Source organism: Equus caballus, chromosome 22 (genome assembly GCF_041296265.1).
Source record: "Equus caballus isolate H_3958 breed thoroughbred chromosome 22, TB-T2T, whole genome shotgun sequence".
Taxonomy (NCBI): Eukaryota; Metazoa; Chordata; class Mammalia; order Perissodactyla; family Equidae; genus Equus; species Equus caballus.
Window position 1 is genome coordinate 42,899,299 of NC_091705.1, and position 25,511 is coordinate 42,924,809.

Genomic DNA, 25,511 nt, shown 5'->3' on the forward strand with positions numbered 1-25,511 from the left:
ATATATCAATACTAAGAAAGAAAGAATACAATGTGTTACAAGTTTTAAAAAATAGTTTAAAAAAATCACATAAATGTGTACCTCCCCTGCTCCCTTTTAGGTACCGGGCAAAATACTTGTTACGTGCTATCAAGTCGGCTCCGACTCCTGGCGACCCCGTGAATGAATGATATCCACAATGTCCTGCCCTCTGTGAATGAGTGACGTCCACAATGTCCTGTCCTCTGTGAATGAATGACATCTACAATGTCCTGTCCTCTGTGAATGAGTGATGTCCGCAATGTCCTGACCTCAACAGCCCTACTCAGTTTCTATAGACTCAGGCCTGTGGCTTTCTTTCTGGAGTCAGTCCATCTCATTTGATCTTCTTTTCTTGCTGCCTTCTACTTTTCCCAGCATTGTTGTCTTTTCCGAAGAATCCTGCCTTCTCATGACGTGCAAAGTTGGATAGCCTCAGTTTTATCATTTTTGCCCCTAGTTATAGTTCAGGCTTAATTTGCTCTAGGACCCACTTGTTTATCTTTCTGGCGGTCCAGGGTGTCCGTATAGCTCTCTTCCAACACCATATTTCACGTGAATCGATTTTTTTCTTGTCAGCCTTCTTCACTGTCCAGCTTTTGCACTTGTACGTAGTAATTGGGAATATGAGGGTGTGGATATCTTGGCCTTAGTCTCTAATGACACTTCCTTACACTTGATGATCTTTCCTAATTCTTTCATTGTTGCCCTTCCAAGTTTCAGTCTTCTCTTGATTTCTTGGCTGCAGTCTCCATTTAAATTGATGACTGAACCCAGGTAAACGAAATACTACCAGATCCAAAGATAGAGCTGCCTTGGAGAATGTAGACAAACTCCTTGGGAGAGGAGGGGGGGATTTTGATCCTCGGGGACCCTAGAGCTTCTTGGATTTTCTCCTGTTCCTACAATTGTTTCATGCCTGTAGGAAGAGCTCCATTCACGCTTGTTCACTGAATTCATTATATACCAACTGGGACCAGGCAATTACATATATTCTCTAAGCATATTTATTTATTCAATTCGATATGTGACTTTGTTGTTGTTGCCTGAAAACTCTTTAAGCTTCTGCCCTCAAGCCAGAAACACACTCCAATATCAAATGTTTAGGTTTAAAAAGAAAATGTGAATGTTCCTACTAGGACCTCATTCAGAAACTCTTGCTAAAGACAATATTTTGATTGATATAAGGCTAATTATAAATGTTGCTAACATTAATAGAACCCCACTAGTCATGTGTGTTCTTGGAATTAGCTGCAAAGTGGAAACGGTTTTGCTCTCGTTTTTTACTGACTAGATATTAAAGATACAGAAGGTAGATAACTAACCTAGCGTCATGCAATTATTAGTGGTAGATTCTAGACTTTAACCCAGATTTTCGGCCAAGTTTGAGCTCTTACCACAGTGGGAAACTTTTTTCCCAGAATGCTGATCCAATTGTGATAAATAACATTTGTGGTTCTCAAAGTGTAGTCCATGGACCAGTAAGATTGGAACCATCTGGAAACTCGGTAGAAATGCAAACTCCTGTGCCCCACCCGCATTGTGGGAATCTGCATTGTAATGAACCCTCCAGGTAATTCTTAGGCTTGCAAAAGTTGGAGAACCTCCGACACAGGGTCCAGAAAGCATAGGTAGATTAGATTTTCAAATATTATTTTAACAGGAGAGTTCGCAAGCATAGTTCAGGAAGCCAGATGGAGAACGGCAGTAACTTGAAGGGTAGTGTGAACGTGACAGCTGAGTTTTGAGTGGAATGAGAGAAAGACACACTGAGATGCTGTTTCTTTTGGAACCCAGTTTTACTTTTTCTCTCATGGACTGAATTGTCCCTTCTGAGTCAACTTTGCCCACATTTTGTGCTTAAAATATGCACAGAAAATAAGTTGGTTTATATATACTTTCTTAAACTGAGTCTACTATCAGAATTGCATGAGCCTTGGAAGTGTGTCAGGCTGAGCAGACATTCAGGCGTAGACGTAGCTCTGACTCACAGCTCAATCTTATTGTCAAAACTGTGTCCTCAGTCAGTCTACAGTTGCACGGGGGCCCGGGTTGAGGGAATGGGCAATTATAATATGATTTGCATTTGCAAAGTTGCTATTGGCAAAGATCCCACTTGAGTTACTTTTAAGGAGCAAGCTAGTGGAAGTTTAAGAGTCTGATGAGGATGGAATTAGGTCTTGAAGTACTAACGTTTGCCATTGTGATGATTTGTGCTTGTTTCTGAATGGATCCAGACCGATGCCACAAACACGGCATATGGTACTCATGATTGGCTGTAGAAGCAAACAATTACATCCTGTCGTGCTGTTCAATTTCGCAAAACACAATGCTCTACTGTAAAAACAGCTGGATTCCAGAGAAGGGCAATAGGCTGCAGTATAGTGGCTAAGACTCATGAGGGCCCTGCACTCCTGGTCTCAGACTTAAATAAGAGGTGCACAGGCAGCGAGTAAGCGTCAGTCAAACCAAGGGAAGAATACGGAGACCACAAATATGGCTGGCGGCGTGGAAGACATTTCTTCTTCTTTTCTCGCTGAGAAGTTATACATAGTGGTCATTAGAACTTTTTCTCTCCCAAGAGCATTGATGTGACGTGCCCAACATTATGAGGGAAGGGTCTTGGCAATCAGCACTTCCATGATTGTGAATATTGGGAGGTTTTTAAAAGAATCTGTCTGTGTTGTTGACAAGGATAATGATAGGGACCCTGCTTTGGCCAGTTGTCACTCAAGTTTAAATGTTACTTTCCTCTGCAACTGCTGGACCGAAGTAGCCACCCAGTAACTTGCTATATCATGCTTTTTTTAATAGTCTGCACAGCACATACTACTATCTGATTTTATTGTTTTGGTGACAGCTTTATTGAGATATAACTTATGTACCATACAATGCCCCCTTTTAAACTGTATAATTCAGTTTTTAATATATTCACAGAATTGTGAAACTATCACCACAATCAACTCCAGAACATTTTCATCCCCCCGAAAAGAAACTCGTCTCCTTTAGTCACCACCTGCCTAGCATTAGGCAGCCACTGATCTGCTTTTTCTCTTTCTGCATTTGCCTGTTCCAGATATTTCATGTAAATGGAATCATGCAATATGTGGTCTTTTGGGACTGGCTTCGGCCACTTAGCGTAATGTTTTTAGCTTCATCAATGTTGTAACATGTGTCAGGATCTCATTCCTTTTCATGCCGATCCAATTATTTTTTATTTGTTTCATTTTATTGTCGGTCTCCTTAGAAGGAAAGTTCCGTGAGAAAGGAGAATTTGAGGTTAAACAAGAGGATGGATGTGTCTCTTTTCACACAGCTCAAGAGGACAACTGAAACCTGGGTCTGTGACTCCACGGTCAGTTTATCTCCCTGAAAGCACAATACTCTTTGTGCCTTCAAAACCCGATCAGTTACATCCATTGATTGAGTATTTCAGGCCTCTGGGCAGCATCAGAACTCAGGCTGGGTTAGGAAAGGAGCTGTGTGCATTCCTGCTGTTTGGGGAAAAGTTTGAGCATTGAAGTACAGGGTGGCATTTGTTTGATTTTCACAAAGCCTGGTCTTTCTTCCCTGGTGGGATTTTGAGCTAACGCTACCTGTAGAAGGAATAAATGTGCAGAGCTGAGCCCCTGCTGTTGGACTGTCCTAGCCCACTGTGCGTATGTGTGTTAGCAGGTCCCCCACCCCCTCCAGCCCCTGCTTCTGCTCACCACTTGAATGGAGCAGAGCTTTATTGTCCTGTCCCCTGCAGCCAGTGACTGCACGTTAATCTAACCTGGACCTAAAGCTTTAGCAGGAGTTCAGCCTTGGGCAACAGTGCTTCTAATTTGCTGGGTTGATTAGGATTTATTTCTGAACACTGTTCCCTGTGACCTGGGCAAAAGCAGGGTTTATTCTTTCGTTCATCCGTCCGTCCTATATTTGTTAAGCCCCTGGAGGCCCCAGCGAGGTGCTAGGGATACAGAAATAAAAGATAAAATCCCCGTTTTCCAGGAGTTCATGGCCTAAGGTAGGAGGTGGGCTGGTTTAGCGGCTATCACAAAACAATGATCAGAGGAAGAACAGAACGAGGAGATGTCTGGGAGGAGGTCCTGATGCCACGGAGGGAGAAGAGATGTCAGGAGAATGTCGAGAGGAGGTGATTCCTGAGCTGACTCCTGAAGGAAAAGTAGGATAACCAGGTGAGAAGTGGGGAAATTGGAGAGGGCGCGCAGACCGCACACAGCCTGTTTAGAGGCCGTATTTGGCTGGCAGCCCTTCTTTTAGATTAATGGGTTGGATTCACTCGTGTGCTGGCAAATATTTAGTAAACGGCTCTCTGAAAAAAGTGTATTCACGGGCCCGTCCCAGTGGCATAGTGGTTAAGTTCACACGTTCCACTTTGGCGGCCCAGCATTCGCTGGTTCGGATCCCGGGTATAGACCTACGCACTGCTTGTCAAGCCATGCTGTAGGAGGCGTCCAACATATAGAGTAGAGAAAGATGGGCATGGATGTTAGCCCAGGGCCAGTCTTCCTCAGCAAAAAAGAAGAGGATTGGCAGCTGATGTTAGCTCAGGGCTAATCTTCCTCAAGAAAAAAGAAAAGTGTATTCAAGTGTACACAGAGTTGGAAAGAGATATACAGAAGCATACTATTATATAGTTTTCCTACCACATAGATACAATAGATATAAATAACATCAGGAGCATAGATTATAATAAAATAATCAGGAAGTGATGAGTTTTGAGCTATATATATATATATATATATATATACACACACACACACACCATACATGTAATTATTTGAATAATATCTATGCAATTAGCTGTATTATATATACACAATTTATTTAACTGTAAGTTTATATAATTTAATTTTTAATGATGGCTGTATTTAAAAAGCAGCTCACAGAATTCCTGATAATGTAACACTCAGCTTCTGCAGGCTGGTTTGAGACAGCTCCACTCCACCATCGGTTGGATTACTTCTTCCACTCCACAAATATTTCCTGAGTGTCTACTGTTTACCAGGCACTGTTCTGAGAGCTGAGAATACATCAGTGAACAAAACAAACAAAATTCTCTTCTGGTTCTAAAATTCTATGATTTTTAGCCACTACTCTTCTAACCAGTGTTGTGCCTACGTATTTACTTTGGTTCCTCCAATTTGTACACGTGACTCCCCACTGCTGACCACATTCTCGGGTCCCTGCACACAAGTCACATCACCTCCACATCTGTTAGCCCAGATGACATCCAATCATCTAAAGAGCCTAACATTTAGAAGTGGCAACCAAGGACACCTGATCTGACCTCAGATCAGGTCTGACCTGCGGCCCACCTGGGGACTAGAGGTATTCTGGGAGATCCACTAAGAGTGCAGAACCGCTGAAAGGTCAGTGAACAGAGGAGAAAATATTTGGGATCAGACTGTGTGAGTGGCAGCTCCTCTGAGGATTCCTCTCTGACTGCTGACTCCCCTCCTCGCTCCCACTGCTCCCATTCTGTTGCCCCTTTCCTGTCGTCCCAGGGCACCTAGACGTCGTCTGTCTTAGCCCTTACCGATACTGTCTCGCAATTGATTCTCATTATCTGTCTCCCTCAGGACAGAAGCTCCTTGAGGTTGTAGACTGCCTCAAAATCAACAAAGTCAACAAGTATTTGATGACAAGCTGAATAAATGTGCTTCCCATTTATCGATCAGTGGTCAACCCTTGTAAGTTCATCAACTCTGGAAAAATCAGACGTTAAAATGTATATCAGCAGCTGTAAAGATTGTCTCCCATTTGGCAGCCATGGTTTTAAGATGCTGTTTGAATTGAACTAAACTAAAGTAAACATGGAGAACCAAATAGGTGCCCCCCAGTAGGTGCTGAGATATGGGAGATTTGGGTTCTGGGAAGCACATGTCAGCTCGTCACCTCCTTGCTGCGTGAACTTGGATCTTAGACTTTTGACTTGTTAACTTGGGAGACTGGGCTGGATGCTCCCATTGTTCTTCCAACCCTCATGTTCCCTGATTCTATTAAGTTTTCCTGACACTTGCAGGATACAAAATGGATGATTTGGGCTATGATTTCTGTTCTCTATAGAGCTCAAGGATATGTGTTTAATGGAAATATGGGGACAAGTATGGGTCAGATATGGTATCCAGTTCTACTTTAACACCATTTGTGTATTCGCATTGAGCTCAGATGATAAATTGGAGAATGGTTCATTGAAATATTGAAGTGTGTTGGTGTAAAACCCCTTTTTAGGCAAGGGAAGGCCAGAATGGCAGGAGTTGAGTTGTAACCTTTAGCAGGAAAGGAAAATGCCCTCAGTAAACAACTGCACAGACAGAGCCTCTTCCAGCTACAGTTTAAGAAGATAAGAATGGGCAGAGGCACGGAGGGCTCCCCCAGAGAGGTGCATCGCAGCCCGCACAGCGCTTGCTTGGCTCTTGTTCATGGGCTGCGCATCTACCAGCACCTACCTTTTTGGAAGAGTCCTTCCTACATCTCTATAGCCTGCACTTCTGAAGCCAGCATTTCCAACCAAATGTTCCTCTGCATATTTTGTAATCCCTAGGCAACTTCCAGCCTCCAAGCTACCTTCCAAAGTAACATGACTCTGGTTATAAATGGGCGTGCATTTTGGGTGCTCTTCCTATAACCCAATTTTCCCCAAAATTTTGCAGAATGGGAGGTTTTTCAGGAATGTCTCTACCACGTTACAGCAGAAATACCTATACTTTAAAATTTTACAGTTTGGGGTAATTTCTATTTTTGCTTCTTAATATGAAAGTACTATGTTTCTTGTAAAAGGAAAAATCAAACTGTGGTCATGCATCGCTCAGTGATGGGGCTACGGTTTGAGAAATGGGTCATTAGGCAGTTTTGACATTGTTTAAACTTCATAGAGTGTACTCACGCAAACCTAGATAGTATAGCCTACTACACACCTAGGCTGTATGGTACTCATCTTATGGGACCATTGTCATACATGCTGTCCATCTTTGACTGAAACATCATTATATAGCACATGACTGTATATGAAAGTGTATAAGGTTAAAAGAAAAAGGAGGAAGCATACAATTCTTCTCTCCAGATACTTCAGGTTATCCAATTTTAACTCCTCCAAAAATGTAGTGTTAATTTATATTTCCACCAGTGGTGTGCCTGAGCACCCATAGTTGTTAATATCAAGGATCCGAGTTACTTGTGTCAATAAAGAACGAGGATGGAAACTTTCCTGCTAGACTTTTCATCAAATGGCTTCTTGTCTTTTCACCCTTAGAGAATTCAGACATTTTTGCATTGTTAAGTAAGAAGACTTTCTCATCATTTTTCTCTAAAGACAATTAAAATGCTCCTTTCATAAAATTGGATATTCTTTAAAAGTGTTCAGGAAGAAATAGAGAGCCAAGCTTTATAATGTTCTCCATGAACCATGACATTGGTGTCATTGCATTCTTGTTCCTAAATAAGCTTTCTAAAAATACAGTCACATCATGCTGGGCTGCAGAAATACACTCACATTAATGTAGCGAATAATTGAAGTGATGGCTATTTCCCAAATGTTTTCTTTATATTAACTTTTTTCTTATCTCAGATATGATCTCTTTATATTAAGAAAATCAAATAATCAATACCTTGAAAATTCACTTCTTTTCCTCCCTTTATTTTCTTGCGTTCCATGTAAATGAGGCTAGCTATCACCAGAAGTCACCGGTAAATAGGTTTTTGTTTGTTTTGGTTTGGTTTTTGCTCTTAAACGTTGAGACTTTCATGTCTACAAAAATAGAGAAATAGCCACAGACCTTTTCTACTAGCCCTCTTCTCAGCTTTTTGCTCTTTCTGTCTAACAGGACATGTTGAGGAAAAAACGTCTGCATGAAACCTAATACTGTGTAATTCTACTCCGGGACACATTTCAGTAATTGTCCTATTGTGATAGGGACCGAGAACTCAATCGGTTAAATGTAAATACAACACATATAAATTAAATTGTGTTTGGAATAAATGGTTATAATCTCTGTTTAAAGTTCATTCTCATCAACTACCACAAGCTTCGGGCTCCAGGGTACAAAGCCTCATATTATTTTGGCTTTATTGAGTGACTGCACATACGTTCATGCCTAGACCTACCATGCTGAAGAGGTGTGGAGAGGGGAAGTTTTTGTTAAAAAAAAAAAATCTTTAAATGGACATTGCAATTTATACTAAAAATAACAATGCTAATAATATAAATGGTATCATCCACTTTTTCCTGTACCTGTTTTGTGCTAAGTAGTGTCATCTCACTGAACTCTCATACAACCCAAATGGGCAGGCATTTAATGCCACCATTTTTCGCATGAGCAGTTAAAATGGATTTCCACTGGAGACAGTGGTCTGCAGTTCACTGTTTCCTTAATGATACAATACGTACATGTTTCCTTTTTAGTTGATGGGAATCTCCCTTCCTCTGGTTTGCAGTTGCCAAGTATCCATTGCTCTAAGTGCAATTAACCAGGTCCTGAGTGATGGAGCCTTAAGTTGCCTCTAGTTTTCCATGATTGCAAACTACGTCCCAACGTACATCCTTGTACAGATCTGCTTATTTCTCAGCTCATTTTTATAAGCCTGGGTGAGTTATTTGATATTCAGGCAACTCCAGGAAATCAAACGTTGCTAATAGTCCCTTCCTGGGTCATGACGTAATAAAGCTATATCGTGATTGTGTCTAGCCCAGGGCTCAGATGAGAGGGTGGCTGGAGAGCTGCCTCAGATGGTACACCCACTCATCTTGTGTGCGTTGTCTTCTTGTACCTCTCTTTTTATCCACCTTCTGCTCAGGCTACTAGGCTGTCTTCTCTCTGAAACCGCCCTTGTAAGGTCGGTTCCCCTGATGTGGTCGGACGGGCCACTGACTACTCCCCAAGGATCTGGGGCTTTACAGTGTCTTTTGGGTGAGATATTCTTAGCTGCCTGTAGCCCAGAGCCACGACTTCTCCTTTCCTTCCTCAGGATCTGGAGCAAGAATCAGGCGCTTGTAGAGCAGACAGGGTTTTCTTCTGATGCTAGTGATAGAACACCCAACTCAAATCAGCTTCAACTGAAAGATGGGATTGACTGATGTAATTGAGGAGTCCAGGGCTAGTCTCCGGGTTCAAGTGGGATCCAGGGTCTCAACGGAGCTTGTCAAGACTCTCACTCTCCAGTTTGTAACCATTCTCCTCTCACTTGTGTCCATTGGTGGGCACATTCTCCCTTCCTTGTTCCAAGATATGCTCCAGTCCCATCTCATTTCCTCACAGCAGCCCCACAAGAAAGCTCATTCATTCAATTCAACAAAGTATTTAGAGCGTACCTACCTTGTGCCAGGAAATATTCTACACCGTGGGGAGAAAGTGATACACGAAACAGGCCTAAACCCTTGGCTTACCTCTACTGAGACTCTCTTCTGCAAAAGTTCTAATAAATATCCCCAGGGATTGTGTCTTATTGGCCTGGCTTGGGTCACCAGGCCACCCCTAGAGTCAGTGATGAGGTCAGCCCCCCCATGACTAGGTGGATTTGTGCCGAGTTGGAGGAAAGTTCCCCAAAGAAAAATCAATGCCCGGCGAAGAATGGATGCTGTGAAGAAGCCAGAATAACAGCTGTCCACCATCACGGGCAAATACTTACTGAGTTGCTGTTGCCTAGCTCCGTGGTTCTAAGACTCTCGGCTCTCAGGTACCCTCGGTCAGATCTCTTTCAGTCCTAGGGTTGCTGACACAAAACTGTCTTCCCTTTGACGCAGCTCCAGATGAAGATGAGCGAGCGGGCCGCCTCCCTGAGCACCATGGTGCCCCTGCCTCGCAGCGCCTACTGGCAGCACATCACGCGGCAGCGCAGCACAGGCCAGCTCTACCACCTGCAAGGTAAGCGCGGGGGCCTGGCGGCCCCGGGGGGGCTCAGCTCAACCCACTCCTGTCGCGTGCTGCACTGCTTAGTCCCCTTCCTCCCAGGGTCAGGGCCCCCATCAAGGCCCCGCTTCCCAGGCACTTAACTCTATCACAGTGTCCTGGGGGAAAGCGCTTAAAATGCAGTTTCTTGGGCCCTCCATCCCAGAGATTCTAGATCTTAAGCAGTAGGACGTGGCTGAGCAATCTGCACTTTTAACAAACACCTACAACAGGGTCTGGGCAGGAGGTCTAGGGTCCACGCTTCAAGAAATAATCTATTCACTGATGACGAAGAGCACCAGCATTCCTTGGGAACTTGCTAGAAATGCAGCTTTCCAGGCCCCCCTCCGGACCTCCAAAATCAGGACCTCTAAGGGTGGGGCCCAGCCATCTGTGTGTCAACAAGCCCTGCAGGTGATTCTCATGAATGCTCAAGCTTAGGAACCGTGCTCGAGCGGAAGGGGAACGCACCGAGGCGGGCAGTCCTTGGCTCTGGTTCTGCTGTGACTAAGCTGATCCTGAGATGCCCCTCTTCCAGAAAATGTTCTCTGAAGCAGGGCACACAGTGGCTCATGGGGTGACAACAGAACAACTAGAAAGTCTGTTTAACCATTTCTTATCCTTTCAAATGCACCTTTGTATGTTTTATAGTGTATAAGAATATCTTGTTCATATATAACTTATAAATAAATCAATAGGCCTATGTAGAGGATCTTTGCTGAAGACAGGGTGCAAGATCCCAGAACTTGGAGGAGCAGGCATTGCACAGCACCTAGTTCGTATGCAGAAATATGCTGAATAAATAAATGCGGGAACAAGTGAATGACCCTAGGAAACAACGGTCTCAGCCCTAAATGCTTGTTCTCTGTACACCGGTCACCCAGCCTTCCTTTCAGCCCTTCCTGCTGGTCATTTCTCCCTGAGAGAGCTTTTCCCCTTCTTTCTCCCTGGAATGGTGTGCCTTTCCCCCATCCTGGGTAATTCTGTCTCACCTCCAGTGCGCTCCCAGACTTTGTTCTAACTGGTGTGGAATCTCCGATTGTGTGTACTCATGAGACGAGGATGACGACACTCCTTTATAGCCTCAGCATAATTTTCATTTCATATTTAATTATGTGGTCAGTTAACCCATGACTAGCTCTTCCAGGAAGCAGTGATACCAAGGAGGCAGGAGTGCTGTGTCTTCTTTTCTCCCCATCATTGTATCCCCCGTGCCTTGCATGGAGTAGCCATTCCATGAACGTTTGTTGAATGAATGTATAACGTTCAGAGGGCATGAAGGGTGCTTACATTCTAGTCTTTATGACTGCAGGCTGTGTTCACTAGCAGAGAGCATGGCACATTGTAAATGCTCAAAAGACGTATCCTCAGTGTCTTGTGAGTGACTGAGTCAGTGACAGTATTGATAAATAATTGATACATAAGCTTACTTTCCAAGACATACCTACAGAGAGAGCTGGGTTAGATCAGGTTGTCACAAATGCCATTTGTTCCATATCATCTTCAAAAATTTTTGCAATTTTTGAATATCATCGCAGTTTTTGGTGTGTACTATTGTCAGTTTTATTCAGTCTCTTCTACTTAAATAAATTTAGTTTTTTAAATAACCTTTATACTCTTATAACAACTGGCCATATTTTTCTAATATACGATAAGATGAATAAGTATTGTAGGTTTAAAATAAGGATGCGTGTGAGCATATAGTCACGCAAAGCGACTGAATTGCTTTGTAATTTGACTTTCTATACACACCAAGATAATCTTTACACAGAAGGTATGTCTTTTTAGATTCCATGTGTCTGGAATTCAAAAGAAAGTCGAGAACCAAAGTGAGCTAGACTTCAGAGAGGAAATTGAGAAATTGCCTTCCTTCCTGAGATGCAGTGTGGTAATTTGAGAATAGTCAGCTTGCATCAAAGCTGATGAATCACTGGATTTCTCTAGAATACCATGTTTGCAAAGATGCACTGAGAGTGAGGAACATGGACGACGTAAGACGTGCTGCTGTTTCAGATTCATTAGCAAATATCTTGGAGCTTAAAAATCTCAGCACAGTTTATTCATACAAAATACCCTATAAAGAACATAATCATCTTACCATCCTTAACTTGATAATCTAACTATCCTTAACCAAAATGAGTAGGATTTCATCAGAAATGATTTCGGGCTAACAGTCTCATCAGGGCCCTGATAATATAATAATAATATTTTTAAAAATCTTCTTCTTAAGATTAAAGAGGATGTTTTAGGTATTGTTAGCATACTGTTTGTATGCTCCTAGAGTGTATATGGCTGCCCCTGACAATATCCACATCAGGTTCCTATGAAGAAAACAACTCTATTTTCCAGCATACAGACAGTTTTTTCAACAACAACAAAAATTGCAAATATAGGTGGATGCAAAAAGCCCATATTATGGTTGGAAGGCCACACAGAGCCGACAGGTCTGGGATGATTATCAAAGGCTAATCCACTAATTCTGCAACAACAGTAGAGATAATGTTACCTCTAGAAGTGGAGCAGAGCGATACAAACATCACAGCAAAGAAAGAAATTCCCGTTCTTGGAGAAGTTTTTATGGCTGTTGTTTCTATCAAGTATAGGAAGCCATAAACCAAACAGCTCATCCGAATTAGACTGGGGTTTATCCCCTTTATATTCAGGTTTATTATTTACTATTCTTGTAATCCAATACTCAAAAGTAATGAGGCATTACTGTAAAATGAGGTTCAAGTTTAGATTTTTCAAATGAACACAGTAATACTACTTACAAAACAGCAATTTGAAGATAGTGATGACTAAGTTTCCAACAAAATAAATGCCAGTGATAACAAGAACAAAGGCCACAGAGCTTCTGCATAAATGATGGATTCTCAAGCTTTGTGATTGAGAATTTAGAAGGTTTTGAACATGATTGTGTTCTAGGTTTTGAATATAATTAAAACTTATTGTTTGCTCTTTGTTATATAGTATGATCTTCATTGAACAAAAATTTCCATTACAATTCTTATGTTTGTCCTGTTTTGGCTGCATATTAATACTCAGTGAAGTGTCCTAGTGTCTTAGAATGTTTGTGTGAATGAGAATGGCATTGTAATTGCTTCAAAATTTTTTTGCTTTATGTTCTGTACCAGTTATTTTATTTGTTTTCACTTACTTTTGTTACCTGTGTAGAAATTCATGTAAATGTGTTTTATCTTGATACTTAATTTGTACCAATATTTACTGTAATGTTCCTCACCAGGGTGTCCTGTATAGATTTGTCCACATTTATCTTATCATGTGGATTGCTTTTTAGTCACCAATGTTCACTGAGGTTCAGTACCAGTGTGTACTCTATGTGTAGTATGGCACCCAATTTACCAGTAAATTTGATAGGTTTAAAAAAAAAATTGTTTACGGCTCACCTAACATCATCTTACTTATCAGGAGTGGTCGTTTACATGACAGATAAATAGAATAAGTTCATCGGTTGTTCCACCTATACCACCTACCTATCTCTTCCCTCCCGCTCACCCCCACAAAAAAAACAAAATTGGGAACCTTAAGATCATGGCACTCTGTGTGCTACATAGTAAGGTTACACAGCTCATAATTTCTTCTTGGTTTCCTGGTATCTATGAGTTGTAATTCCCCTAGCCAGTTCCCCTACTTTGATCTCTTTCAGGCTGACTTTTCCTGACAGATCTGGAGGTTAATCTTGGAAATTATGTAGACCTTTATGAAGGGATTTAGCCAACTGGTTTGAGAAAAATTCTCATTTCCTCCTCAAAATTAGTCATAGAGCGCCACCTGCTGGTTTGTTTTGGAATTATCATTTTATTACCATTGCTTCTGGTGAGGAGCGGGAGGTGCTGATTCTGACACTTGCCACATAAACTAAGACACATTTAGTCTACCTTCACTACTTCTCCCAGCCTATTTTCCAGTTTTTATATAGAAATTTTCTTCTACGGTTAGGCATATACAGAATCAACACGTGAAGGAGGTTTATCATGAAGACAGTGGAAGAAATTTATGAAAGAAAACCATTCAACAAGTGTATGTCGAACACTGTAGCCACAGAATTCATTTAGGAAGGCATTGCAGAAAATAAACACAGAGTCACGTTTTTCAAATTGTGTTCTGTGGATTGCTAACCCTGGGAATTATTGCCCTCTCCGGAAAAAGTACTAGGGTCCAAGAAGTTTGGGAGAATTGCTGCATGTTCAATTCTCCTTTTAGAGATTCAGAGTGTAAATCAATATTTTCAAGGCTCTGAGATGTCCTGCAGTAAAGAATCTGTTTAATCTTGTTTAAACCAGAGCTTTGTAAATTTATTTGAACATGAGAACTTTTTTCTCCTTTTTTATATAAACAAACATTAACATACCACTATGAAGTGCCAGATTTGTTCCTTATGAGGGAGACAAGACATACTCGATGAGTATCTTTATAAAAGCTACCATTCTGGGCCTGCCTCATGGCCTAGTGGTTAAGTTTGCTGCGCTCTGCTTTGGCAGCACAGGTTTGGTTTCTGGATACGGACCTACACCACTTGTTGGCAGCCATGCTATGGCGGCAGCTCACATACAATATAGAGGAAGATTGGCACAGATGTTAGCTCAGGGCCAATCTTCCTCTAGCAAAAAGAAGAAGATTGGCAACAGATGTTAGCTCAGGGCAAATCTTTCTCATTAAAAAAAAAAAAAAGCTACTGTTTCTTGTAGACCTACTGTGTACCAGGCTTTGCACTAGGTTCTTAGCATACGTGATCTCATTTAGTGCTCAAACAGCCACCTGGGGGTATTTTATTCCCATCTGCAACTAAGAGACAGAATTTGAAGGGTTATTAGTGTGTCAGAGATACCTATCTAGTAAGGAGCTGAGGTTTTCACCTCTCCATTCATTCATTAACTCACTCATTCATTTATTTAGTAAATGATTATTGAGCATCTACTTTATGCCGAGCACTGTGCTAGGTGATGGAGATATTCTGGGGCTACTGGACGGGCGTGCATCTGCACCCCTAGAGCTTATAGTCTAAAGAAGAGCCACAGTCAATAATTAAACAAATATAAATATATTTCAAATTTGGTCCATGTCACATGGAAAAGAAAGTGTTTGTAATAGAGAACAGTGAAGCAGAGTTGTTGGTTTGGGGAAGATGACGACAAAGGGACTTCTTTGGAGGCGGTGGTCACAGAAAGGTGCAGCATTTACCCCAAGATCTGAAGTCAGAGAAGAGGCAGCCATAGAGAGAGCCAGGGAAAGCACTCTCCACAGAGAATTCAGCATGTGCAAAGGCCCTGAGACAGAAATGAATTGGGGCATTGAAAGGGCAGGAAGGAGGCAGTGCGGCTCGTGCATAAGGGGCATTAGGAGATAGCCGGGTGTGGTGTTCTTCTCAAACTCCCTCACCTCCTTCTTAAAGTTAACTTCTAGGTGTCTTTGCCCTTCCTCCATAGGTGATCCATTGCTCAATATCTTTAGAACCCTTCTACTTGAATTGCCTTGGAAGATAGCATCCCTGTTTCAAAACGAAAACAAGGAAAAATAGGCACATATCATTGGTCAGACTTGACTTTAGACAATTTTAGGAAATCAAAGAGTCACACCAAATCTTTGTGTCACACTCTACCAGGTATCTTCTGTGTTGCCTTGTTGGGCACTCCTGGCAACAGTTTGAGCTGGCAAGAGCAGGACTACCTTCTCCCTTTCAATAAGGGCAGAAACCAAGACCCCCGGAGGTCAAGGACTTGCTCGAGATCACCTGGCTAGTGGGTGGAGGGACTGGCATTAGACCTCCAGGGTTCTGACTCCCAGTGCAGGGCTGTTTCTTTCTTATCTGAGATGTTCTTCCCCGTGGGAGGAAATCCTGCCACCGTGGGTGTTTCAAAGGCGGGCACCGCGCGATGGAAATGGCTCCTCGAGAGGACGGTTCCAGCCCATGCAATTTACATACTTATTGTAAGGATGAGAGTTTCTTGGAGCAAGTGGCTACTTCGGAAAAGTTAGCGTTGGTTTTTCAATATTAATTCTAGCACAGTCACATACGTTGTACGTGCAGAAGTTAAGACAGAAGTAATAGACTAGGATCTGAGCAAATGTGAAAAAATGACAAAAGACCAAGGTTTCAAGCTTGTGTCTATAGGGGCCAGAGTGAAATGGGGTAGATGGGTGTGGTGAGGCCCCAGGTGAAGCCCAGGGAGAGTGCAGGCCTCAGTGGAAGAGGACGGTCTGCAGCCACCTCTAGCCGTCACGCTGTGGCAGAATATGGGGCCGGTGTCACCTTCCAGTTGTACAGTAGCACAGGGAAATCGACCCCTTTATGGGAAGTCTGCAGTTACTTAAATACGGACAAGCAATTCCCAATGTTTCAGGACCTGTGCAGGCCAGAGAACAGGCCTGGGCCCAGATGAGGTCTACTGGCCAGTACCAGCTGGTGACGTTTGTGTGAATTGAAAAAGTGTAAGAAAATCTTTCAATGCATTTCCTGGCTTTACGTTAAAATGGCATTCAAACCAAGCCAGAAAGCCAATTAGCCATAATGATAGAAGCTGTTGGTGTCTTCGTTTCGACTTGACCGCAAGTGAATACTGTCAGTCATTTTCTCAAAAACTCAGAGTCTGAGGAGCTGTGGTCGAAGGCTCAGGAAGGGCTTTAACTTGGCCGAAGGTTTGGATTTCGCACAATGGTGTTTGTGCGCTGTCTGCTGCCTGTGGCGACTTTTATCACACTATAACAAAATATACCCAGATGTTCACTCAAACCCATTAATAGAATTTCTCTATGTTATAGCACGTGTGTGTGTATATGTGTGTTGGCAAGAGAATAGAATTCGTGTTCAAAGTGGCTAGGAGGCTGGAGGAAATTATTTCCGGTGATTTGGGATATTTTAATATTCAAACTTCTCTGATAATAATCACTGCTCTTGTGTGCCAGGGATTGTATGACTAGATATATAATTTTCTTATGGTTCGGATTGGAGGCTTGCATATTTCAGAATCTGTGATTTCTGATGTCACCCAGGGACTCCACTGAGGTCTGATGGAGCTCAGAGCAGTTTGTGATAATGTGACAGAGCATAAACTTAAGGCTACCGGGCCACGTGCCACCATAAACCTTTGGGCTTGGTTCAGTGTTTAAGGACAGCGTCATTTTGAGTGAGTTCCGGCGGGGCGTGCGTGCGCCCCTGAGCTGCAGTTCTGTCTCCCTGTGTATGATGCTGGCTTGATCCGCACGTGGTTACAGGAGTGCTGTCTGTGCTCAGGCGTGCGGCTTTCGCTCTGTCGCTTCTGAGAGCTGCTCGCAGAGTCTACAGTGTGCACTGCTTTGCCTGTGGGAATCCTCAGCCAGCAGATGGCAGTAAAGCCTTTTGCTTTTATAAAATCAAGGGATCTGTCTGCAGAGATTGGCAAGTATGGCCCACTGGCCGTGTCCAGCCTGCTGTCTGTTTTTGTTAAGGAAGTTTTATTGGAAATCCATGCCTGTTCGTTACGTATGGATGATAGTTGCCTTTGCGCTACAGGTGGCAGCATCGAGTAGTTGCGAAGAGACCATATGGTCTGCGAAACCTAAAGTATTGAGTATCTGCCCTTTATGGAGAGGGTTTGACAACGCCTGTCATATCACAAAGGGGGCTAACGGCGGCCTCTGTGTTCCTTCATGACTTCTTCACTTTTCTTGGTTTGGAACCTAAACCTGAAATAATAAAGACTAGTTGGAGTTTAAGAAGGCCTCCCTTATAGCAAGACTTCCTAGTTGTAAGTATAGTATTGTTTTATTTCTCGTCAGGTTTCCAAAGACTGTCCTAGAAAGAAGTTTCCACAGTCCTATGATTCCATCTCATTTCCCTTAAATACCTTGGGTATAGGAGTTGATCAAGATGAACAATTAAGAATTGAGGAGGAACATATCTACTAGTGCTTCCATCACAGCTCAGTGCAAAGGCCACATGCAAATGATATGTTAATCACGCAATCTCTCGTGACTCTTCTTTGCATATCCCTGTGAGCGGCCTCTGGAAAAAGTCCTGTGTCGTATGTTACTTATTTCTGTTATATAGAAACTTGTTCCTAGCTAATTTGATTGTGGGCTTTCTTGAAATATAACTGCCATTTTAAAACTTTTTTTTGGAAAAGATGTCACCAGCCCTCTGAAGCTTCATCGAACAGAGACTTTTCCCGCCTACCGATCTGAGCACTGACAGTAACTGCCAAGAATTGTGTGTGACGCGCTTGCGATGGGTCAGCCACAGATCCACCCCGGAGGTCACAGGATGGCAGCGAGAGAAGCCATGAAGAAAAGAAGCTTCAAGTCCTGGCTAATTGTCTCATCATTGGGAAACGCTGCAATACAAAATTTGTCTTTTTCTTTTTTTCCTTTCTTTTCTTTCTTTTTAAAAAATCTTAGCGTGATTGAAGCATACTCTATAGATATCAACTTTTGTTCCCTCTTTTACAGCTGGACAGAAAGGAGTCAATGCCACAAAATGATTTTCTATTGTAGATATCATGTCCTTGCACCTCTCTGGATCTATCCTTTTGTGGATTCTTGTGATTTTCCTTCTGAGTGTTTCAATTGTATGACAGTCAGTACTGACAGTAAAATGGCTCTTAATTATTTGTTATTTGTTTATACCATATTCCTCAGTTATTAATATTATGGTTCTAGTTAACTATTGGAAATCATATTTTATTATATGACCAGTTAGTTAAATCAGTGCTTTGATGCATTCTTACCTATTATGTTAAGAAATAACTTTTTAAAAGCCCCTTTAGTATTCTTTCCAGGGTTACCATTTCTCCCTCACAGGATCCCCCCACTTCCTTTTCTTAAAGCCTTTATTTTGTCTGGAGTACCTTCATAAAACATTTTAAAATAAAAGGTCATTCTTCACCCACATGGTCTTTGGATTCTGGCAATGTGGTTTTCTGTGTGTCTTCAGTATTTCTGAAGGTGTGTGAATATTTTCCTTACGAGCCATGAGCATGGTTTGCCATTGCATCCAATGCCAATCTAACCGTTTACGCATTTGCTTGCTCGTTCAGTAAGCTGGTCTGTACCAAGCATCTCCTGGTTCCAGGTGTTGTGCTAGATAGAGTCTGGGGTTATAGAAGTAAAAAGACACAGGCCCTGTCACAAAGGACCTTAAGTTCAGAGAGTACAACAAGGAAATAATGTTGCAATTACAATACAGAGTGACATCTGTTAAATGGGTGCCCAGTGGCGACGTGCCTCTAAAGAGATAGTCACTCTGTTCCGCAGGCTTTCCCACTGGGAACTGCGAGAGGGGAATTGAATCCTGTGGGCTTCTGAGGCTGAAGTTGCTGTAAAGCTGTGTGAGAGGGCAGGGATGGTGTTTGTCTTGGTCACGACTCTATTTCCAGTAGTGTTGCCAGATAAAATATAGGACATCCGATTAAATTTGAACTCCAGATACACATGAATTATTTTTTAGTATAAGTGTATTGCGTGGCACATAGTTATACTTAAAAATGTTCATTGTATATCTTAGACTCAAGTTCAACTGGATGGTCTGTACTTTTCTGCCCCAAATCTGGCAACGCTATTTCCCAGGCCCTAGAACTGTGCCTGACACATAGCTCATGCTTGAAACATATATGTTGAATGAATGGATAGAAGAAGAAACTCCTATCTATCCTTGGATAGAATTCTTTCCACAAGCAGAGGCAAATTCACATTGATGGTGTGCTTCCTCAGTGCCTTGCATTGGGCTAGGCCCTTCCAAAATGATTATTTTCACCCTAGAAAATACTATCCTGTATTTTCTAGGAAGAAAATAAATTATGCTAAGCCCCAAGAAAGGGCCATAAAAAGGTTCATTTTCATTTGTGCTCCTTTCAAAAACTGGATAATTTCTCCAAATGGAGATGGACCAATTAGACCCAAAGGCCCTGCTGAAGTCTGAGTTCCCCGCCTAAACTCCCTCTGGGATCTAAGTGAGTTGGATTTCCAAGGACCCTGGCTAGGATGTGTTTTTCTCAGGGGTGAGGAGATATTGGGGGAAGGAGGGTTAAATTTGGCTAAGAATTAATTAGCGGATTAGGGATCTAGAAATGACTGAGTGCTAATGGCTTCGCTGGCGTGCATTTGTGTTCTGTGTCCTCTGTAGCTCTTTGCACATCATTTTAGGACATCCTACTTCTCCCAGGTGTTTTTTTTTGTTGTGTTTTTTAATATTTGTCTTAAAAATTTGGTTTGCCACACACATTTTTGATAATTCTCTCCTTGTTCATTTTCCTGACTCTGTCTGGATCCTATTTTATTTTCTTTCTCTTCTAAAATTGTCTCCTAAGGGGTTCTCCCTGATTCCCAGGGCCTTGGCAGCCAACGTGGGGGATTAAATTGAAGAAGTAGATAAAGGAAACGGAATTAAAGAAATAATTATAATTTTAATGAAGTCGAAATTGCTGAAGCAAGTCTAAAGCTAATGAGGGTGGAAAGAAATATTGCTGAATGGAGTTAACTACAAGTCGGAACCTCTCAGGGCCTTTAAAAAAAGAAACATATTGACAAAAAAGAGTTGGCGTTCTATTAGGTTACCCTAGCAGCTTTTATTTACTGTTGAGCATATTCTAAGTGCTTTACTTGTACCATCTTATTTAATCCCCACGACAGCTTGATGAGGTAAGTATCATTGTTCCCATTTTATAGATGGCAAACTGAGCCTTAAGGAGTCTAAATAGTCTAAATAATATGCCCAAGATCTCTTAGCCCTGTTAAAAGGTAAACTGAGATGCAAAATTTTCAAGATTTTATTTGAGCATGCATCGATTCAAATCAGGCCACCCAAACCAAAGGTGGTTAGGAGCCCTCCACCAACAGGAATTAGGGGAAAGGTTTTCATCGGGAAGATGCAGAAACAAAGCAGTCACAGGGTCCCTTAGACAGCACGTAAACAGATAGGTGTGGCTGTGTGCCAATAAAACTTTATTTATAAAAACAAGTGGCAGGCTGGATTTGCACACACTGTAGTTACCAACCCCTGCTCTAGATCATAGGAACCTCCAACACTATCTTTTATTAGTTTCAGAGTTTTGGTGGAAACCACAAGAAATTTAAAATACTTCAACCTCTGGCCTTAGATAAGGAGAATAGTGATTTGAAATGATTTTCATTTTTCTTTTTCTACTCCCTAACCCAAGTGGTAAACATACAAGTGTGGGAAAGGGGAATTTTCAAAGCTATGGTGGATTTGTCCATAATTCAAGCTAAATTCTAAAGCACTTGTGCCAACATTGCAAATAAACTGAAATCTGGAGATTAAACCACAGAATTTTTCTTAGCCAGTTGCTGTTTCTGTTTTAATTATATAGTGAGAAAAGTGACATTTTAGGGGCAGGAGGTGGGGTAGGGGATAGGAGAGTAAATTGCATATCCCCCTGTGCGTGCTCAACCAGTGCTAAAGAGAACTTTTACCTAGTTTAAGGTGGAATAATGCAGTAGTTACTAAAATGACTTCTAGAGCGGGACTGCTTGGGAAATTCATTCATTCATTTACCAAGTGTCGATTCAGTATCATCTCTGGCTATGCCAGGCTGTGCGGTAGTTGCTGGAAATACAGTGTGAATAAAGCAAGGAAAAAACCTGCCTTCACACTGCCTGATCCGTGGGCTCACAGTACTTAAGCAGTTTTCTCAGGAAACAAAAAGCTAAAGAGAACATACATTTGTATAAAGAGACGTTTTATGATTTCTTTTTGAGACTGTCTTGACTTTGAGAGGAGGAATACTGTATCAACTATAAACAAAATCTTCTTCTCTTTAGTCTCAGAAAAAATACATCCATTTTCAGATTTCCTTTAAGGCAGCAAAATCAATATTTTCCATTCATATTGAGGTTTTAAGATCTTTGGGTTAAATATTGGAGGTAAGGCCGCCCATCTTCTAATGAAAGACAACAGTAGCTTGATTTCAAAGCAAGCTTATTGGCTCAATCTGTGGTGATTTGATTCAGCCAAGGCAGGGCCAAGTGATAATTATTTGCCTATATCTGTGCTGAGTGAGATACCGCCGCCCACATTCTATTCTCTGAGCCTGCAGTTATCAGATGTTGGCAAAAGATGCTCATTTAGTAGATCTCGGGTGGAGCCCATAAATCTACATTTTCAATCAGCATCTCTAGGTAATACCAATGCAGGTGGTATAAAATCCTGTTTTAAGAAACATTGAGGGGATAGAAATGGAGAGAGTTCCCATCAGGTGAGATTTGGCACCTGGAGGCAGTCATCAGGGTGTTCTTAACTAAGACACCTTTGGGAAGTCAACAGGAAGAGCTGGGATGCCAGGAGATGTGGGAATTCCAGCACACAGGTGCAGATGCCCTTCAGCAAGTGGATTACATACGGGAAGCAGAGATGTGTTGTGATGGCAGCTCCGAAAGTGGGCTCCAGAGTGGCGTTTTCAGTGCCTCTGCAATGTTCTCTTTGTTACTATAACAACTAATAAGGAGACTCAGTTTGACCTTCTTTGTTTCTCTGAGATGCCTGAAGTGCAAAGGCTTCCTTCACTGCTCTTTTTAGTGGGAGAAAGCCAGCCAGGAGCTGCTTGTGAAGGCAAAGCACAGACTGCGAAAGATGCAGGGTGCGAAAGATGCAGGGTGTTAATGAATCAGCGCAGAGCCACCAGCCAATGGGTCTCCAGCCCTCCCTCCTTGCCTGAGTTCTCCAATCTTTGTTATAATAGCAACTTTATTATCTTTAGTTTTTGGTAATAATACATTCCCCTCTCTACCAAAAAGCAGAGGTTGCTTGGGTAGATTTAAAGATGTTGGAGATGGGTAAGGATTAGTGTTTTTGCTCAGAATTTTGACAGACCATGACTCCACTCCTGGTGTCTGTATGTTGTGTTTACGTGTTGTGTTTATTTTCTTGTTTACATTGGAAACCCCAAGAGGCCAAGGACCAGCTTTAATTGTTTGTTTTTTTCAGGAGGTAGTTACCGTCTCCAGGCCCAACCGTTGAGGCACACGTGGAAGTCCTCTATAGCGAGGGTGTGCAAGCTGACCAAAGCCGGCCTCTCCCTGCTTTTGTAAATAAAGTTTTATTGGAACACAGCCATGCCCATTTGTTGATGTCTTATCCATGGCTGCTTTTGTGTGACAGCTGCAGATTTGAGTGGCGGTGATGGGGGCCACATGCTCACATGCCCTCTACAGGAAAGTCAGCCGAGTCCTGCTCTCTGTGATCCCCGCCCTCAAGAACCAGCCAATCATCTCGGCTCCCTGCTAGTGCAGGCATCTGCCATCAGCAGCGTTACCCGTGAAATTAGTGTTCTCCGTGACAGGGAAGGCTCCACCCTCCCCCGAGCAGGGCCTGCTCCCTCTCGCTGCAGGGGTCATTTTTTCTGCTATTCCTTTTTCCTAGAAAAATCTCATCTTCCTCCACTCTTGCACGACTGACACTTCCTTCAGACTTCACTCAAACCAGGCTCCCAGAGTTCCTTCCTGAGACTGCCCCCCACAAGACCAGACGAAGCTACCAGTCATCAGCTTCTCAAGTACTCAGAGTGGCTCGTGCATAGCACTATGTACTGTTTATAATGACATTTTCACGTGGTTACTGGATTGTCTGTCTTCTCTGTGCTTCTCAAGCTCCTGAGGGCGGGTACTACATCCATTACGCTAAGCTTTGTACCCCCAGCACCAGACAAAATGCTGGTTAATTTAGTGGGTGCTCAATAAACATTCACTTCATAAATAAAGAAATGGAAAGAGAGACAGCAACAGATGCATCATTAGGTCGTGGTTTTAGGCAATATAGGTTCTCTCTCAGATGAGTCCTGTAGAGAGGTAAGTGCCAGGGAGCCCTAACTTTTCTGGAACTCCTGTGTGTACTGGGCATAATCCTTACATCATCCGTGTGAGGATGATGACTCCAGAACCCACATTCTTAACTTCTACACTTGTGGTTCCCAAACTGTATGCCAAGGTACCCCAGGGTGCCATAGTGAACTCACAGAGGTGCTGTGGGATATATGAAATTTTTGTAGGAAACAGGGATACTCGACATCTATTGGACCCTTGAGAACTACTGGCCAGAGGCTGTTCAATTTCAACAAAGATCGCATGAAATTCATTTCTACGATGTCATTTTTGTGAAGCTGGGTTTTTGACAGTTGCTCTGATAAAAAGCAAAAGTGCTATGTGAAAATCAACGTGGACCAGGAAATGAGGACCGTGGTGGGTATCCAGTCTGATTGCCAGGTGTGAGGAGCTTCAGAGTCCAACAGACATCCCCTAGCATATACATCCTTTTAGCAAGTAGTTGTGGTTACTTGAGGATAAAATACAGGTTTTTTTTTGATTTAGGTGTATTTTTTAATGGCTCCTAATTCATTAGGAGATAATACTAATTAAATTGTTTGGACCTAACAACTTAATAAGTGGAACTGCTAAGCATCTCTTTTGGCCTGAGGGTGCTATGAAAAATTACTGAGATGCTGAGAGCACTGTGAACAGAGAAAATGTGAGAACCTCTGCTCACGTTATGTTCTCCTGTCTTGCAACAGCCCTCAGATGTCGGCTCTAGGGTGTAAGCCCCTAGCCCTGTATCTAGTACGTGCAGCAGGGCTGGTTTCCTGGCTGCAACCTGTGCAGTCACACAGGGCTCCAGGCTCACCAGGCCCCACACTCGGTTTAATGCTCTGCTGTCGCCATCTTGAAAGTTTGACTACTTCTATCTTTGAACTTGCGTTTGTAAGTATAGTCTGATGGGACAATGGAGCACGTGTGTGAGCAGAAGAGGTACCTATAGGGAGAGTGTCTACTTGCTGTTCTTTGCATGTAGTGTTCATGATGCCCCATGAACACAGAAGTCCAGAGGAGGCAAGATGCGTGCGAGATGAGTGAGACCCAAAGCGCACAAGAGAGTGTGTCACATCCACCACTGAGTAAACAGGGCCTTTCCAGCCCCAAGAGCTTTTCTCTCTGAACCAGAACTTGCTTCAAATGCAGAAAGAAGGCAGTAACGTTCTACGAAACACGAAAAACCAAGGAAGCCGATCGTGTCCTTCCTTACTCACGTGACTTCCCTGTATGACTCAGAAGGAAAAGGAAAGACAGGGCAACCCATGGCTCCTTTATCCTTTCAGCCCTTCCTTACTCATCAGTAGGGCCTAGAGAGTGTTAGAATGTGTGTGTATCAAGAAGCGAAATAAAAACAGCTGTGTTAGTTTTGTGCAGCATTTCTCCTGTTCTGGCAAGGACAAAATATATATGCATGTACGAGCTATGCATTACAAGTTGTGTGATTTTGGTGATTCAGCATGTGAATTAATGTTCTTATATTAACATTTAAAGTGGACATTGCACCATATAAAGACAACAAGTAAACTTCATGCTAATAATTAAAAATTTTAATTTTTCCTTACTTGCAATGACATTAATTGCAAATGAGAAATGCAATGACGAGAGAGAGAGACTAAGGAAGAAAGGAAAGTACTTTATGTTTTAGTTCCTTAACGGCACTTCTTTCCTGCTTTTTGAACACGGAGCCCTGCATTTTAAAGATTTTATTTTCCTTTTTCTCCCAAAGCCCCCCAGGTATATAGTTTCGTACTTTTAGTTGTGGGTCCTTCTAGTTGTGACATGTGGGAT

The 25,511-nt window shown here is 42.4% G+C and overlaps 1 protein-coding gene across 5 annotated transcripts in view; it reads left to right on the forward strand.

Moving 5' to 3' along the window:
* The window catches only part of DOK5 (docking protein 5), a 152,224-nt gene extending 133,429 nt beyond the window's left edge, over positions 1-18,795 (forward strand). For all 5 annotated transcript variants that reach the window (XM_001488976.6, XM_070247208.1, XM_005604794.4 and 2 more), the window contains exons 7-8: positions 9,767-9,887; positions 18,035-18,795. In XM_001488976.6, coding sequence (XP_001489026.3) covers positions 9,767-9,887; positions 18,035-18,099 — 186 coding nt within the window. In that variant the 3' untranslated portion in view covers positions 18,100-18,795. The remainder of the gene's footprint in view (positions 1-9,766; positions 9,888-18,034) is intronic.
* The last annotated feature ends 6,716 nt before the right edge of the window (positions 18,796-25,511 follow it).